The sequence below is a fragment of the Euprymna scolopes genome, chromosome 46, assembly GCF_053919585.1.
Source record: "Euprymna scolopes isolate OS-2025 chromosome 46, ASM5391958v1, whole genome shotgun sequence".
In the NCBI taxonomy this organism is placed as follows: domain Eukaryota; kingdom Metazoa; phylum Mollusca; class Cephalopoda; order Sepiida; family Sepiolidae; genus Euprymna; species Euprymna scolopes.
Genome location: NC_136527.1, coordinates 91406613 through 91425826, shown reverse-complemented (window position 1 = coordinate 91425826; position 19214 = coordinate 91406613). Strand labels below are relative to the sequence as shown.

Below are 19214 nucleotides of genomic sequence, written 5' to 3'. Positions count from 1 at the left end.
TGGATTCCAGGACAAGAATTTATCTAGTCTGGTGGAGTATCTTGTTTCGTCTTATTACTTAAACTAACATCAATTAGAGAAGGTTCACCATTCTTTGTGGGCTATCCACACCGAGGAAATATTATTTGGGTTGTGAATACTATGAAATTTTGAATATTTAGTCAGGGTTTACTTACATGGTTTTACATTGCGAGTGAAACAGTCGCATTTGTGAGTGATTTCTTTTCACAATGGCGACTAGAAATAATGAAACGCTTATCTTTTGACGATTGTATTTCTTTCACTGATAATCTTCCAAAGCTCACTACTGAGTGAAAAATATCTTTTTAACCTTTTTTTTATAAAACGAACAAAGTTAAATTATTTAAACGATAAAAATAGAACGATATAGTCATGTTTTTTTTTTAACGAAGGCTGTTTAAAAAAATATCTGAATAAATTAGAATGTTTATACCTTCAAGTATCAACATAAAATTTGTTGTATATTTAGAATTACACTTATTTAAAAAAAAAACAAAAAAAACACAAAAATATCTATGATGTACATACGCATCACAGAACGAAGATGTCATATTCTAAAAATCATGTGGGTTTGGCTAGTAAACGAAAATATTTAGTTGTCAAAGGTCAACTAAAGATAAATTTGTTCGTAGAGCCCTGACTTGCATGGAAAATTATCCTCATGCCAGGTTGTCTTGACAAACTCCTGCACAGAAAGACATTAGACACTCGAGGATAGTGTCCAGTAGGCATTCAATATATTCTAAGAGTCCAAGATGTGTGAACATGAAGTATTGTTGCCACATCTAAAAAGAGGGAACCAAAAATTAAAGCTCAGCCGAGCACCTACCACTAAAATAATGGTAGAGCAGAGAAAAAATAGCAATGGGAGGAAGAGGCTGCAGAAAAGAGAAGAGGACATTCCCCACTAGATTATGAATTCGATTTACATGCATAAATAAGCGTAATAAAATCTATGTATTTTGGAAATGCCTTCGTTCATTTGGCTTTCGCTCACAGCCAAGGATTTAAACGAAGATCGGATGCTGCAGGTAAGTTGATTCGACTAATAGGAGATGGACAGCCCTGGCTTCGTCCGCCTTATTCTGCGCATGGTATATGCGTTCAGAGATGACCGTTAAAATATCTGCAGTAGAACAACATTGCCTGAATCCGTGCTGGTTTGTCAGAGAGAAGATTAGCTTTTGCGAGGTGGTGGACTAACGCTTGATTAATTAAGGTCTCAAAAATTTTAGCAAAAAGGGGGAGGAGGCTGATACACTTGTGAAACTCTTCTGTTTGCCTACTTTCCAGTTTACACTATGATCGGCTTCAAGTCCAATGTAAACAAATCATTGATGAGCAGTCCCCTTAAGTAATCCAATTTACCAAATTTTCACTTCTAACGATTATTATGATATTGCCCCATTGACTACTGTACACTTCTTAACACTTTATCCTCGAGTGGCTTCTGGGTGGAGACTCCTTTGTAAAAAAAAAATAAAAAAACAAAACAAACAAAGGGTAATTGGCACACTCACACACGAGGACTTCTATGAGGACTTCCATAAGTTGTTGGAATGGTATAACATCTGCATTACAGCCGGAGGAGATTACTTTGCAAGGGTACAGAGTTTAATGGGTGTACTATCAATAAAAGTGGCCGTACGAAAAAAAAATCTGAAAACTTACTGAAGGCATCTCATAAACTAGTTACAAAAAAACAAACAAACAAAAAACATTTTCAGAGTACTATAAAAGTCATTAAAGCGTAATTGTCTGTATTTTTGATTAACGGACTGACTTCCTCATCTTGGTTGTCTATAGTCACAACATTTCGGCCGTTTTGCCCTCCAGCCTTCATCAGGTGTTTTGTATCGAACTGGGGAACCGTTTGTGAGGAGTCTCGAACCCAACCCTTTATTATTATTACGGGGGTACCGTGTTCGGACTTCAGCTACTCCGAGTGACATATGGCCGAGTGGTCCTAGACGTTGTATCAAAGTTTACAGTTACCCAAAGGTGCTGAGTTCAATCCTGAACGAAGGCAGTGAAAACTAACATTCAAAACAGAGAATCAGCAACTATGTTCCAGAGCCTAGCTGGAGTCCGAACACGGTACCCCCCTAATAATAATAAAGGGTTGGGTTCGAGACTTCTAACAAACGGTTCCCTAGTTCAATACAAAACACCTGATGAAGGCCGGTGGGCAAAACGGCCGAAACGTTGTGACTATAACAACCAAGATGAGGAAGTCAGTCCGACAATCTCATTAAAGCATGTTTATTATTATAATAATTTATTATTATAATAATCAACATTCGTATAACTAAGTCTTTTCTTCCATGTCTAAATTAATAAATGCTTTTTCCTTGTATCTTTAAAGCAATAATACGACAAAATGTTTTGGAAATACTCTTCATGTAGTATATCCTCCCCTGGGGTCCTATTTCTAAATATTGAGAGGGTCAGTCTTTTCACCAGAATTATTGTACACTGGTACCACAGAGGCCATTTTCCAGGTATTAGGAAAGCAAGATTCAGCAAAGTATTTATTGTAGAGCCTGGAAAGTATAGGAGCTAGCTCAGCTGAGCATTTCTTGATTAGTATAGCAGGGATGAGATCAGCGCACACGCTTTGGAGTTGCCTAAGTTTTTTTATAATATCGCAGAAATGAGAAGGAGTGATTTTCACATCTCGCGAGACTTCAGTCCGCATAGGGAAATTTGGGAGGTGGCTCTAATAGTTTCTTCCTCCGAACAGCTCGACTCTGGAATTGTCTTCCTGCTATCTGCTTTCCTAACTGTACTAATATGCAGAAGTTTAAATGTAACATAAACTAACATCTTGTTGATCTTTCCTAGGCATCGTCCCAAATAGCAGCCCCTAACGTCCAAGTGGTGATATGCTTTGTTATGGGTGAGTGTGCTTGGTTGATTGTTTTTGTTTTATGGCATATCAACCCTTTTCGGGTTATTTAATGCTGAATCCAAAGATTTTGAAGAAAAATTTTTTTAATAGAATATATTTGGGTTTTTTTCACGTCGGTTTCTATTTAACCCATAGTTGGGACCCTAACAGGTACTACCACTCCGGGTCAGAGTGGACCTGGGAGCAATGGTAATTAAAGGGTGGCTCCACACTCCCCAAAGCCCACAAGCTGGGGCCTCACCACTGGATAGAGTTTAAGGTCATATCCAGGACCCTCATTGAGGGACTTTTACCCTCTGCAGGGGGGCAGTTGGCGTATTCTAATGCCCCACCGACAGGGCCGGGTGAATGTGATTAAAAAAAAAAGAAAAAAAAAAAAGACTACTTGTTTTTTTTTTTTGTTTTTTTTTTTACATGGGAGTCACCACTTATCAAGGCCCGAAGGCCACTCAGGGATAAGGGTTATTGCGTGTACAGTAATCAATGAGATAGTATTGTAGTAATCATTAGTATTGGGGGTTTTGATAGAGTGTCTTACTTAAGGGGACGGTTTGTCAGGAGTTTGTTTATGTTGGACTTGAAGATGTCCAAGTTGTAGTCAGGTGGGAAACAGGCAAGCGGCAGAGAGTTCCGCTGGCATGCAGTTCTAAGAAAGAAGCTTTGCCCATAGAATCTACGTTTGGATTTAGGCACAGATAAAGAGTGGGGAAAATTATTGACAGTGGATTCAGCTAGACGGGGTGTTTTCGTGAAAGATTGGCGAGGGGGGACAAGGGATTGGAGCTCAGACGAGCACCTGCCATGGAAATAACGATAAAACAAGGATAGGCTCGCAACGTCTCTTCTGTGGGTGAGAGGTTGCAGGGAAGAGAAAAGGGCATCCCCCACCAAGCCACACAGTCTATTTTGTACTCTGTCAAGGCAGGATAGGCTGTTTTTAGCAGCTCCTGCCCAGATGTGGCAGCAGTACTTCATCCTTGGACCTACTTGTTACGACAATGCCGTACAATTGAGCTGTTGCACGTCGAATTCTTTTGGCATAACATTCTTTCTGATGATGTTGGGATAAAGTTTTCAAAACGGATAGTAGCATATATGGTTTCCTCCTCGCTACACAAAAACTGTAAACCATCTCTTATGGTTTATTCCACAAGATATGAGAAATCTCTCGAGTCTTCGTAAGGGTTCTGCAGAACATCTCTGATGCAATATAAAGTAGATAACTCTTAGTAAAAATCCAACTTCAAAAATTGCCACATGCAGAAATATATATACAGGGTGACCCCCCCCCCCCAAAAAAAAACGGGCCCCAAATCTAATTAGGCTTCGTTTCTTAGTGTTTTATCCGAATGAAATGAAACTCTGGTCATAACTAATTTATTATATTCAAAACATCACATCAAAACACTAGGGTCTTTGGCCTTTTTTTCTCCGTTCTACAGCATATGTTCTAGATGGCCTCCATTTAGCTTTTGTTTTTTTTTTGGGGGGGGGTCACCTTGTACTAGGTGCCTTCAATAAGTTTCCAGACTTTTTTTATACAAGCATTTAAAATTGTTATAGACACTTGTAAATTCAATATGTTATTGCTATACATCTTATGACTGACTAATTTTTGTGATTTCAGGTTCTAGTGAACAGCTACAGCAGGAATTGAAATACATCCTACTGTTTCTAGACATAATTCATGTCACGGACATTAATAATGTGAATGCATACATTGCACGAGCCGTAATATACCATAATAACATGAACGCATACATTGCACGAGCCGTAATATACCATAATAACGTGAACGCATACATTGCACGAGCCGTATATACCATAATAACGTTAACACACACGTTAAGTGCCATTAAATGGTTTCATTAAATTGTTAAAACTTGTTGAACTTAGGGGAGAATGACAATGAGCCAAGAGGAGTCCTCTGCCCCACAATGAGCCAAGAGGAGTCCTCTGCCCACAATGAACCAAGAGGAGTCCTCTGCCCCACAATGAGCCAAGAGGAGTCCTCTGCCCCATAATGAGCCAAGAGGAGTCCTCTGCCCCACAATGAGCCAAGAAGAATCCTCTGCCCACAATGAGCAAAGAGGAGTCCTCTGCCCCACAATGAACCAAGAGGAGTCCTCTGCCCCACAATGAGCCAAGAGGAGTCCTCTGCCCCACAATGAGCCAAGAGGAGTCCTCTGCCCCACAATGAGCCAAGAGGAGTCCTCTGCCCCATAATGAGCCAAGAGGAGTCCTCTGCCCCATAATGAGCCAAGAGGAGTCCTCTGCCCCACAATGAGCCAAGAAGAATCCTCTGTCCCACAATGAGCCAAGAGGAGTCCTCTGCCCCACAATGAGCCAAGAGGAGTCCTCTGCCCCACAATGAGCCAAGAGGAGTCCTCTGCCCCACAATGAGCCAAGAGGAGTCCTCTGCCCCATAATGAGCCAAGAGGAGTCCTCTGCCCACAATGAACCAAGAGGAGTCCTCTGCCCCACAATGAGCCAAGAGGAGTCCTCTGCCCCATAATGAGCCAAGAGAAGTCCTCTGCCCCATAATGAGCCAAGAGGAGTCCTCTGCCCCACAATGAGCCAAGAAGAATCCTCTGTCCCACAATGAGCCAAGAGGAGTCCTCTGTCCCACAATGAGCCAAGAGGAGTCCTCTGCCCCACAATGAGCCAAGAGGAGTCCTCTGCCCCACAATGAGCCAAGAGGAGTCCTCTGCCCCATAATGAGCCAAGAGGAGTCCTCTGCCCCACAATGAGCCAAGAGAAGTCCTCTGCCCACAATGAACCAAGAGGAGTCCTCTGCCCCACAATGAGCCAAGAGGAGTCCTCTGCCCCATAATGAGCCAAGAGGAGTCCTCTGCCCCACAATGAGCCAAGAGGAGTCCTCTGCCCCACAATGAGCCAAGAGGAGTCCTCTGCCCCACAATGAGCCAAGAAGAATCCTCTGTCCCACAATGAGCCAAGAGGAGTCCTCTGCCCCACAATGAGCCAAGAGGAGTCCTCTGCCCCATAATGAGCCAAGAGGAGTCCTCTGCCCCACAATGAGCCAAGAGAAGTCCTCTGCCCACAATGAACCAAGAGGAGTCCTCTGCCCCACAATGAGCCAAGAGGAGTCCTCTGCCCCACAATGAGCCAAGAGGAGTCCTCTGCCCCATAATGAGCCAAGAGGAGTCCTCTGCCCCACAATGAGCCAAGAGGAGTCCTCTGCCCCACAATGAGCAAAGAGGAGTCCTCTGCCCCACAATGAGCCAAGAGGAGTCCTCTGCCCACAATGAACCAAGAGAAGTCCTCTGCCCCACAATGAGCCAAGAGGAGTCCTCTGCCCCACAATGAGCCAAGAGGAGTCCTCTGCCCCACAATGAGCCAAGAGGAGTCCTCTGCCCCATAATGAGCCAAGAGGAGTCCTCTGCCCCACAATGAGCCAAGAAGAATCCTCTGTCCCACAATGAGCCAAGAGGAGTCCTCTGCCCCACAATGAGCCAAGAGGAGTCCTCTGCCCCACAATGAGCCAAGAGGAGTCCTCTGCCCCACAATGAGCCAAGAGGAGTCCTCTGCCCCACAATGAGCCAAGAGGAGTCCTCTGCCCACAATGAACCAAGAGGAGTCCTCTGCCCCACAATGAGCCAAGAGGAGTCCTCTGCCCCATAATGAGCCAAGAGGAGTCCTCTGCCGACAATGAACCAAGAGGAGTCCTCTGCCCCATAATGAGCCAAGAGGAGTCCTCTGCCCCACAATGAGCCAAGAGGAGTCCTCTGCCCCATAATGAGCCAAGAGGAGTCCTCTGCCCCACAATGAGCCAAGAGGAGTCCTCTGCCCCACAATGAGCCAAGAGGAGTCCTCTGCCCCACAATGAGCCAAGAAGAATCCTCTGTCCCACAATGAGCCAAGAGGAGTCCTCTGCCCCACAATGAGCCAAGAGGAGTCCTCTGCCCACAATGAACCAAGAGGAGTCCTCTGCCCCACAATGAGCCAAGAGGAGTCCTCTGCCCCATAATGAGCCAAGAGGAGTCCTCTGCCCCACAATGAGCCAAGAGGAGTCCTCTGCCCCACAATGAGCCAAGAGGAGTCCTCTGCCCCATAATGAGCCAAGAGGAGTCCTCTGCCCCACAATGAGCCAAGAGGAGTCCTCTGCCCCACAATGAGCCAAGAGGAGTCCTCTGCCCACAATGAACCAAGAGGAGTCCTCTGCCCCACAATGAGCCAAGAGGAGTCCTCTGCCCCACAATGAGCCAAGAGGAGTCCTCTGCCCCATAATGAGCCAAGAGGAGTCCTCTGCCCCACAATGAGCCAAGAAGAATCCTCTGTCCCACAATGAGCCAAGAGGAGTCCTCTGCCCCACAATGAGCCAAGAGGAGTCCTCTGCCCCACAATGAGCCAAGAGGAGTCCTCTGCCCCACAATGAGCCAATAGGAGTCCTCTTCCCACAATGAACCAAGAGGAGTCCTCTGCCCCACAATGAGCCAAGAGGAATCCTCTGCCCCATAATGAGCCAAGAGGAGTCCTCTGCCCACAATGAACCAAGAGGAGTCCTCTGCCCCACAATGAGCCAAGAGGAGTCCTCTGCCCCATAATGAGCCAAGAGGAGTCCTCTGCCCCATAATGAGCCAGGAGGAGTCCTCTGCCCCACAATGAGCCAAGAAGAATCCTCTGTCCCACAATGAGCCAAGAGGAGTCCTCTGCCCCACAATGAGCCAAGAGGAGTCCTCTGCCCCACAATGAGCCAAGAGGAGTCCTCCGCCCCACAATGAGCCAAGAGGAGTCCTCTGCCCCATAATGAGCCAAGAGGAGTCCTCTGCCCCACAATGAGCCAAGAGAAGTCCTCTGCCCACAATGAACCAAGAGGAGTCCTCTGCCCCACAATTAGCCAAGAGGAGTCCTCTGCCCCATAATGAGCCAAGAGGAGTCCTCTGCCCCATAATGAGCCAAGAGGAGTCCTCTGCCCCACAATGAGCCAAGAGGAGTCCTCTGCCCCACAATGAGCCAAGAAGAATCCTCTGTCCCACAATGAGCCAAGAGGAGTCCTCTGCCCCACAATGAGCCAAGAGGAGTCCTCTGCCCCATAATGAGCCAAGAGGAGTCCTCTGCCCACAATGAACCAAGAGGAGTCCTCTGCCCCACAATGAGCCAAGAGGAGTCCTCTACCCACAATGAGCCAAGAGGAGTCCTCTGCCCCATAATGAGCCAAGAGGAGTCCTCTGCCCCATAATGAGCCAAGAGGAGTCCTCTGCCCCATAATGAGCCAAGAGGAGTCCTCTGCCCCACAATGAGCCAAGAGGAGTCCTCTACCCCACAATGAGCCAAGAAGAATCCTCTGTCCCACAATGAGCCAAGAGGAGTCCTCTGCCCCACAATGAGCCAAGAGGAGTCCTCTGCCCCACAATGAGCCAAGAGGAGTCCTCTGCCCCACAATGAGCCAAGAGGAATCCTCTGCCCCACAATGAGCCAAGAGGAGTCCTCTGCCTCACAAGCCAAGAAGAATATTTTGCCCCACAATGAACCAAGAGGTTCTTTCAGTCTCAACCAAGCCAAGATAAACTCTCTGCCTTCATGAGTTGTTCCCTGCTTCCAGAAGTGATGACAAACTCCCCGACAAAAGAGTAAAGAGCTCCTGCCTATTTCTTTGCGCAAGTACTTCTTCCCATTCCAATAACCCAAATATCACTTTTGGATAAACCAATACTTAAAAGTCACCTGCTAAAAATCCGTAGCCCTAAAATTGTTTCCAATATTACACAGTAGAGAACCAAGTCCTTTAGTCCTCACATTCCTGGTACGATTTTTAACAAAGAGCGAAAAAAAAAAAATTTAACCTTTATCCTCGAGTGGCCTCTAGGCCTTGATAAGTGGCGATGCCCATGTAAAAAATAAAAAATTAAAAAAAAATAATAAATAAATAAAAATTGCTGCTTTCCGAGTCAGAATCTATTCAATTTAACACTTATTATTAATGACAAGTTTTTGACTTTGAAGTAGGTTTTTTTTTTTTTTTTTTTTAAGCTGCCCCCACAACAAGCAAAGAAGATTTACATTAAGTGGCCTAATCTTGAGCGATATTTCTCTAAAATAAAAAAAAAAAAAATAAAAAAAAAAGTATTTGGTAATTTTTCAGATTAGGTCCACCTCCACAATTTTCTTTTAAATGACGGCTTTTGTAGGTTTTCGACTATGCTGAATACGAAAATCGCATTGAAATTTTGCAGAAATAAGTACTTATTGAGATATAAAAAGTTGTATTATGCACTGTATTCTTTGGCGGCCATCTTTTTTACACACGTGCGCACCATAAACAAATCTACTCATCTATAACTGACATGAAAAAAAGATGGCCGCCAAAGAATACAATGCATATTACAACTTTTTATATCTCGATAACTAATTATTTCTGCAAAATTCCAATGCGATTTTCGTATTCAGCATAGTCGAAAACCTATACAAGGTGTCATTTAAAAGAAAATTGTGGAGGTGGACATAATCTGAAAAAATACCAAGTATTTTTCCAAATCCCATAATCTAAGAAGACCCCAGTAGATGTAAACGTGTAGATGAGGCAACACTTTTCTACTCCAAACGCTCCAACAACTCATCCTTGGTATAAAACGGGAAACTTTTTAGTTTTTGAAATGCAAAAAAAAAAGAAAAAAAAAAGGTTATTAACGGAGAAGTACAATTATAGAGTTTAAAATCAGGTTCAGAAGGATTTTAGTTCATTCAAATAACGGTAAACGAAAACGGGTTACGATTAATAATTGTATCGATGGAGGTGGATCAGACATAACTAGTCATTAATATAAAAAAAAAACACCATGTTTGCATCCAACATACATGCAGAATTTTTTTTTTTTTTTTAAATGAGTAAAAAGAAAAAAAAAAGAAAAAGAAATTTTTTAAATGTATACAAAAAAAAAAAAGAAGTGGGGGGGGGAGTAATAAAATTAAAATAAGAAAAAGAAAAAAAAAAGGCAGAAAAAAATATTTTTAAAAAACATAATTACTAAAAACATCCAAATCTGAAAAAATAAAATTCATAAAAATAATAAAACAAGTTCAAAAATATAAAAATAAAAATAAGATTTTATAAAATATAAAAACTGAAATTCAATAATTGTAGAAAAGATAGGGAAATAAAAATAAAAATTCATGAAACAAAAAAAAAAAAATACCGTAAGTTGGGGTGACTCTGGCCATCCAAGTTTACTTTGAACAATAAAAAATAATAATGCATAAATAACTCCGTAGTAAATATTTGCTGCTGTACAACAATGCGTCTGTAAAATCGTATAGGAACTGGAAATTATATTTAAAATGCATAAAATCGTATATTATTTATGCATCGTTTTTATTTTTAATGGCTCAAAATCAATCTGGGTGGCCAAAGTCATCATAGAGCAAACTAAAATAACAAAAAATAGATTAGAAAACGATAATATTCAAAAAATAGATTAGAAAATTAAACTCAAAAAAATAGATTAGAAAATGATAACTCAAAATATAGATTAGAAAACCATAATATTCAAAACATCACATCAAAACACTAGGGTCTTTTGCCTTTTCTTCTCCGTTCTACAGTATATGTTCTAGATGGCCTCTATTTAGCTTTTGTTTTTTTTTGGGGGGGGGGTCACCTTGTGTGTGTATATACAGGGTGACCCAAAAAAAAATGGGCCCCGACTCTAATTAGCCCCCGTTTCTTAGTGTTTTGTCCGAATGAAATGAAACTTTGGTCATAACTAGTTTATTATAAATTGTTAAAACTTGTTGAACTTAGGGGAGAATGACAATGAGCCAAGAGGAGTCCTCTGCCCCACAATGAGCCAAGACGAATCCTCTGCCCACAATGAACCAAGAGGAGTCCTCTGCTCCACAATAAATAACAAAAAATAGATTAGAAAACGATAAATCAAAAAATAGATTAGAAAACGATAACTCAAAAAATAGATTAGAAAACGATAACTCAAAAAATAGATTAGAAAACGATAACTCAAAAAATAGATTAGAAAACGATAACTCAAAAAATAGATTAGAAAACGATAACTCAAAAAATAGATTAGAAAACGATAACTCAAAAAATAGATTAGAAAACGATAGCTCAAAAAATAGATTAGAAAACGATAACTCAAAAAATAGATTAGAAAACGATAACTCAAAAAATAGATTAGAAAACGATAACTCAAAAAATAGATTTGAAAACGATAACTCAAAAAATAGATTAGAAAACGATAACTCAAAAAATAGATTAGAAAACGATAACTCAAAAAATAGATTAGAAAACGATAACTCAAAAAATAGATTAGAAAACGATAGCTCAAAAAATAGATTAGAAAACGATAACTCAAAAAATAGATTAGAAAACGATAACTCAAAAAATAGATTAGAAAACGATAACTCAAAAAATAGATTAGAAAACGATAACTCAAAAAATAGATTAAAAAACGATAACTCAAAAAATAGATTAGAAAACGATAACTCAAAAAATAGATTAGAAAACGATAACTCAAAAAATAGATTAGAAAACGATAACTCAAAAAATAGATTAGAAAACGATAACTCAAAAAATAGATTAGAAAACGATAGCTCAAAAAATAGATTAGAAAACGATAACTCAAAAAATAGATTAGAAAACGATAACTCAAAAAATAGATTAGAAAACGATAACTCAAAAAATAGATTAGAAAACGATAACTCAAAAAATAGATTAGAAAACGATAACTCAAAAAATAGATTAGAAAACGATAACTCATAAAATAGATTAGAAAACGATAAATAAAAAAATAGATTAGAAAACGATAACTCAAAAAATAGATTAGAAAACGATAACTTAAAAAATAGATTAGAAAACGATAACTCAAAAAATAGATTAGAAAACGATAACTCAAAAAATAGATTAGAAAACGATAACTCAAAAAATAGATTAGAAAACGATAACTCATAAAATAGATTAGAAAACGATAACTCAAAAAATAGATTAGAAAACGATAACTCAAAAAATAGATTAGAAAACGATAACTCAAAAAATAGATTAGAAAACGATAACTCAAAAAATAGATTAGAAAACGATAACTCAAAAAATAGATTAGAAAACGATAGCTACAAATTAAGATTAGAAAACGATAGCTCAAAAAATAGATTGGAAAACGATAACTCAAAAATAGATTGGAAAACGATAACTCAAAAATTAGATTGGAAAACGATAGCTCAAAAAATAGATTAGAAAACGATAACTCAAAAAATAGATTAGAAAACGATAACTCAAAAAATAGATTAGAAAACGATAGCTCAAAAAATAGATTAGAAAACGATAACTCAAAAAATAGATTAGAAAACGATAACTCAAAAAATAGATTAGAAAACGATAACTCAAAAAATAGATTTGAAAACGATAACTCAAAAAATAGATTAGAAAACGATAACTCAAAAAATAGATTAGAAAACGATAACTTAAAAAATAGATTGGAAAACGATAACTCAAAAAATAGATTAGAAAACGATAACTCAAAAAATAGATTAGAAAACGATAACTCAAAAAATAGATTGGAAAACGATAGCTCAAAAATAGATTGGAAAACGATAACTCAAAAATTAGATTGGAAAACGATAACTCAAAAAATAGATTAGAAAACGATAACTCAAAAAATAGATTAGAAAACGATAACTTAAAAAATAGATTGGAAAACGATAACTCAAAAAATAGATTAGAAAACGATAACTCAAAAAATAGATTAGAAAACGATAACTCAAAAAATAGATTAGAAAACGATAACTCAAAAAATAGATTAGAAAACGATAACTCAAAAAATAGATTGGAAAACGATAACTCAAAAAATAGATTGGAAAACGATAACTCAAAAAATAGATTAGAAAACGATAACTCAAAAAATAGATTAGAAAACGATAACTCAAAAAATAGATTAGAAAACGATAACTCAAAAAATAGATTAGAAAACGATAACTCAAAAAATAGATTGGAAAACGATAACTCAAAAAATAGATTGGAAAACGATAACTTAAAAAATAGATTAGAAAACGAAAACTTAAAAAATAGATTAGAAAACGATAACTCAAAAAATAGATTAGAAAACGATAACTCAAAAAATAGATTAGAAAACGATAACTCAAAAAATAGATTAGAAAACGATAACTCAAAAAATAGATTAGAAAACGATAGCTCAAAATAAAGATTAGAAAACGATAGCTCAAAAAATAGATTGGAAAACGATAGCTCAAAAATAGATTGGAAAACGATAACTCAAAAATTAGATTGGAAAACGATAGCTCAAAAAATAGATTAGAAAACGATCACTCAAAAAATAGATTAGAAAACGATAACTTAAAAAATAGATTAGAAAACGATAACTCAAAAAATAGATTAGAAAACGATAGCTCAAAAAATAGATTGGAAAACGATAGCTCAAAAATAGATTGGAAAACGATAACTCAAAAATTAGATTGGAAAACGATAGCTCAAAAAATAGATTAGAAAACGATAACTCAAAAAATAGATTAGAAAACGATAACTTAAAAAATAGATTAGAAAACGATAACTCAAAAAATAGATTAGAAAACGATAACTCAAAAAATAGATTAGAAAACGATAACTCAAAAAATAGATTAGAAAACGATAACTCAAAAAATAGATTAGAAAACGATAACTCAAAAAATAGATTAGAAAACGATAACTCAAAAAATAGATTAGAAAACGATAGCTCAAAATAAAGATTAGAAAACGATAGCTCAAAAAATAGATTGGAAAACGATAGCTCAAAAATAGATTGGAAAACGATAACTCAAAAATTAGATTGGAAAACGATAGCTCAAAAAATAGATTAGAAAACGATAACTCAAAAAATAGATTAGAAAACGATAACTCAAAAAATAGATTGGAAAACGATAACTCAAAAAATAGATTAGAAAATGATAACTCAAAAAATAGATTAGAAAACGATAACTCCAAAAATAGATTAGAAAACGATAACTCAAAAAATAGATTGGAAAACGATAACTCAAAAAATAGATTAGAAAACGATAACTCAAAAAATAGATTGGAAAACGATAACGCAAAAAATAGATTAGAAAACGATAACTCAAAAAATAGATTAGAAAACGATAACTCAAAAAATAGATTAGAAAACGATAACTCAAAAAATAGATTAGAAAACGATAACTCATAAAATAGATTAGAAAACGATAACTCAAAAAATAGATTAGAAAACGATAACTCAAAAAATAGATTAGAAAACGATAACTCAAAAAATAGATTAGAAAACGATAACTCAAAAAATAGATTGGAAAACGATAACTCAAAAAATAGATTGGAAAACGATAACTCAAAAAATAGATTGGAAAACGATAACTCAAAAAATAGATTGGAAAACGATAACTCAAAAAATAGATTAGAAAACGATAACTCAAAAAATAGATTAGAAAACGATAACTCAAAAAATAGATTGGAAAACGATAACTCAAAAAATAGATTAGAAAAAAAAAAAAATGCTACAAAAAATCTTTGATGCAGTTTCAAGTGAGGGCCACATCATGCCACCTCACATCTTCGAAGACGGCTTGAAAGTCAACACAAAAGTGCACCTAGATGTGCTGAAGAGTGTGGTGATCCCCTGGTGTAATTAGGTGGCCGCTAGCAGACCCTTGATGTGACAGCAGGACTCGATGCCGGCCCACAATCCTAAAGAGACTCAGGCTTGGCTTCAGAAGGAGTGCTACGACTTTATACCCTTCTCTCACTGGCCCCCACCTCCTTCCCTGCCCTGAAACAGCAGGACATTTGGTCGTATGTCAAGAACATCACCAACATGACCTCCCACAACACTAAAGCCAGCCTGATCACACCATCCGCTGAGTATTCTTCAAGCTCCCGCCGGCACTTGTGGAAAAGGCACGCTCAAGAAAATAAGATATTTATTATTTATTATTATTTTTTTTTAATTTTCAAACGATACCCGTATACTTAGGTGGATGACAGAATTGTAGCACTGAATCTGTGAGAAATAAAGATGGCAACCACGTAGTTTCCAGGGGGGGGGGTCCTGCTCATCTAAATAATTTGCTGAATTATTTGATTTATCTTAAAAAAAAAAAAAAAAAAAAAAAAAAGCCGCAAAGGATTATTTCATCACACCCTTGGCTTGATAAAGCTCAAAAATGGTTTTTGAAACCTAATAGGGGATGCTCTTTTCTTTTCCCTGCAACCTATTTCCTACAGAATATTTTTTTTGTAAGCATGGAAAAGGTATAGATATTTGAATGGAGGAGAGGGGGCACACCAGCCACAAGACGTAATCCCCAACGCGGGTGATTATAGAAACATGTATGCACATATGTAGCCATCAATGTTTGTATAAATAAATTTCATATATATATATATATATATATATTTAAAAAGGTTTTTAGTGGTACAAAATTTTATTAAAGTTTTAAAAAGGATAAGTGGAGTCATTATTAGAATTCTAATAATGACTCCATTTATCCTTTTTAAAACTTTAATATATATATATATATATATATATATATATATATATATATATATTATATATACACACACACACACATAAAACTTGAGTGCCATCAGCTACAATCAAAACTGAAACCAAAACTTATGAAGAATTCTTGGAAAAATTATTTATGAAAAAAAAAAAAATAGATGACTTTAGTGTCATCAGTTAGAATCGAAACCGAAACCAAAATTCATAAAGAATTCTTGGCAAAATTATTTATTACAAAAAATGGAAGTCCATAACAATTAAACAACAACAGCCGCTCGGATGTAAGCAAGGCACACAAAATAAATAACACACATGCGATCGTATTAATATATAGATAACCACCGCAACTTGTTATTGATGCAACAAAAGGGCACAGAACTATGTAAGCGATAATCCAGACTAACTTTATTTTATATATTAGATTCATCTCAACATGGCAGACAGTTAAACCGGCTGTGAATATACAATTATAGATAATCGAGGACACGAGTCAGATGTTAAATAATTATAATTCAAACTAACAGCATGACTTGCTATCATTTCTAAATTGTCTATTTATTTTCATGATGGCTACACAATTATAGTAAAATTAATTTTGTGGCTGGTGTGCCCCCTCTCCTCCATTCAAATATCTATACCTTTTCAATCCTTACAAGTAAAATATTTTTTTCCGAAAGCTAAAAAATCCTTCTACTTAAAAACATGGCCATCTCTATATAACAGAAAGAACGGCATGATTCCATTTCCGTTTGATGAAAATTAACGTCTCAAAAACGAAGATTCTTTCAACCAATATCCTTCTGCCACAGAGTTGCTACAGGATAGAAGGATAAAATTATAGCTCTAGATAGGATGGCATGATTTCATTTCTGTTTGATGAAAAGTTTTTTTTTTTTTTTTTTTTTTTTTTTTTTTTTTGCAGACCATCTACTAGTTGGCCAGTTGTGTACAAAGCCCAATAGCAACAGGAGCTTTTTATCATGTCTGATAGTGAGATAATGTTCAACGAGCGAGATCAGAGATGCACCACTGTAGAACTCATGCTCTCTACAGATTCAGGTTATGACAACAGGACCATTGCCAGCACCCTCAAAATGCAAATCCAGATGGTTCAACGAGTAACAAGAACATGCCCAGGGTGATGAAAACAATGTTCCCAGTCACGGGCCCCATCATGCCACCTCACATCTTTGAAGTCGGCTTGAAAGTCAACACGAAAGTGTACCTGGATGTGCTGAAGAGTGTGATGATCCCCTGGTACATCGTCGACCAGTCGATCGCAGTAATCAGCATAATAGACACCCCTGATGTAAGCTTTCTTGACTTGAGGAAGTTCTTATCAGGAAGACTAATGAAGCCTGAGAGTATCCTGTATCTCTACAAGGCCACCATTTGGCAAATGTGCATTGAGAATGCTGGTGACTATGTAGCAAAGAAAGGTGGGCTCCCTCTATCATGCTAGAAAACTACTCACACCTGAGAGTATCCTGTATCTCTACAAGGCCACAATTTGGCAAATGTGCATTGAGAATGCTGGTGACTATGTAGGAAAGAAAGGTGGGCTCCCTCTATCATGCTAGAAAACTACTCACACCTGAGAGTATCCTGTACCTCTACAAGGCCACCATTTGGCAAATGTGCATTGAGAAGGCTGGTGACTATGTAGAAAAGAAAGGTGGGCTCCCTCTATCGTGCTAGAAAACTACTCACACCTGAGAGTATCCTGCACCTCTACAAGGCCACCATTTGGCAAATGCGCATTGAGAAGGCTGGTGACTATGTAGAAAAGAAAGGTGGGCTCCCTCTATCGTGCTAGAAAACTACTCACACCTGAGAGTATCCTGCACCTCTACAAGGCCACTATTCAGCCATGAAATTTGCATGGAGTATTGTTACCACATCTGGGCTGGTGCATCTACCACCAGCCTCTCCCTCTTGCATAGGGTCCAAAAGAGAGTCTTCACTCGAATAGGTCCGACTTTGTCAACTAAGCTCCAACCCCTGTCCCATCGCCGCAATGTTGCCTCTCTTTGCCTGTTTTACAAATATTTTAGTGGAATATGCTCTGATGAACTTGTTGCACTTGTGTCCCCTCAACGTACATACCCCCAACAAACCCACTTAGCAACAAAATCACACCCCTTCACTGTTGAGGCACCTAAATGCCAGAAAGCTTTCTACTCCAAGAATTTCTTCCATTGAACAGCTAGACTTTGGAATTCCCTTCCTGCTGCCTGCTTCAGTGTCTGTACTGATAAGCAGAAGTTTAAATGTAATGTAAATCAACATCTTAATCCTTACTATTTACTAAGCACGGTCCCAAATAATCTTAACACATGGTGATATGCCTTGTTAGGGGTGAACGTGAGTTTGAAAAAAAAAAAAAAAAAAAGGGAGGCTCTGATATTTTGGGCACTTCCTTTGTCATCCACCAAATGACTTGATCCATGAGGCAATAGTATCAATACCGCTATTTTTAAATTAAGTTTTAAAAAATTTAATTTAAAAAAAAAAAAAAAAACTTGCACAAAAAAAGACGTGAAATACCACATGTATAAATAATTGAAGTCGTTTTCAAGTAATGCCAGACCTTAGAAATATGAATTAAAAAAATGAATAGAAAATTTAATATTTATATTAAAAATATTTATTTTTACATACCTTCGTTGCCGATTTGATCCCACATCTACAGCGTCTTCTTCCTGGAAAGAAAAAAAAAAAAATATATATATATATATATATTTATATATACATTCGAAACAGTCGATAGGAAAGGAAAAAAAAAATGCACATATACAATGCCTGTAAAAATCCCCTCTCAAACATACATATAATTAGACAAACATCTATTATAGAAAAGTGAAAATGTGTGTGTGTGTGTGTGTGTGCGGCTTTTTTATGTCCGGCAAAGGCTTTAGGGTGCGGGGGGGGGGGGGGTTACTAATTCTTACAACTTTTTATATACTCCCTAGATTATAATATCTCCAATTTACAAAAGGAGGTCGTCTCTATCTTTTATTTGAGTGACTTTTTCTTATTATCCGCGTTTGTTTGGCTTTTCCGTATAAAAAGTGAAACTGAACTCACAAATGTGTCTACCTGGCACTCGTCCCAGGGACGTCAAGAAAAAAATGGGCTTTGATCAATTTGGGGGGGGGGCGTCATATCAGATAATTGCTATTCATTTGGGCACTCCCCTTTTTATGGGAAGCTGGTTTTTCCCTCAACATCTTGGGGAAACAAAACAAAAAAACTGGCTTGTAGCCAAAGTTAAGTGCGGGATTTCATTCCCCTATGGCGTGATGTGTGACCTCGTTAAATTTACGCACCTGTGTCGACTCATGCGCTTAACTTTTTAATCGTTTAATTCCAACCAGTCTCACTTCCGCTGCCCTTGTCGCGGTAAGTTATCAGGCTATCACCTTCTTTTCCGTCTTTACCTCAAGGCTTCAGGTTCGAGCCTACCTGCCTACCAAAACTTTTTTTTTTCCCTACACACACAAGCACCCGGGACATGCCGGGCACCCCCGCTAGTCTATAAATATAAACGCGAAAATATTTGCGTGTGTGTGTGTGCGTTTTCCCGCATGTTCAAGAAAGGCCTTTTTCTGAGAACCGATTGGTCGCCTCACAACTTCTTAAAACTTTTTATATCCCGCCTAAATGATAATATCTACGAGTTAACAACCGGGGTTGCCTGTCGATTTAATTTGCCCGATTTTTAAAACATAAATATTCAACAATTTTCGATCGCCGCATGTGTATTAAGCTTTTTTTGTATAAAAATAACAAGC

General features: G+C 37.9%; 1 protein-coding gene across 1 annotated transcript in view; it reads right to left on the bottom strand.

The window, feature by feature from the left end:
- Positions 1-19214, bottom strand: part of LOC145270911 (uncharacterized) — a 317731-nt gene that overhangs the window by 164346 nt on the left and 134171 nt on the right. Inside the window, exon 2 of the mRNA XM_080126463.1 lies at positions 18082-18122. Coding sequence (XP_079982589.1) covers positions 18082-18122 — 41 coding nt within the window. The remainder of the gene's footprint in view (positions 1-18081; positions 18123-19214) is intronic.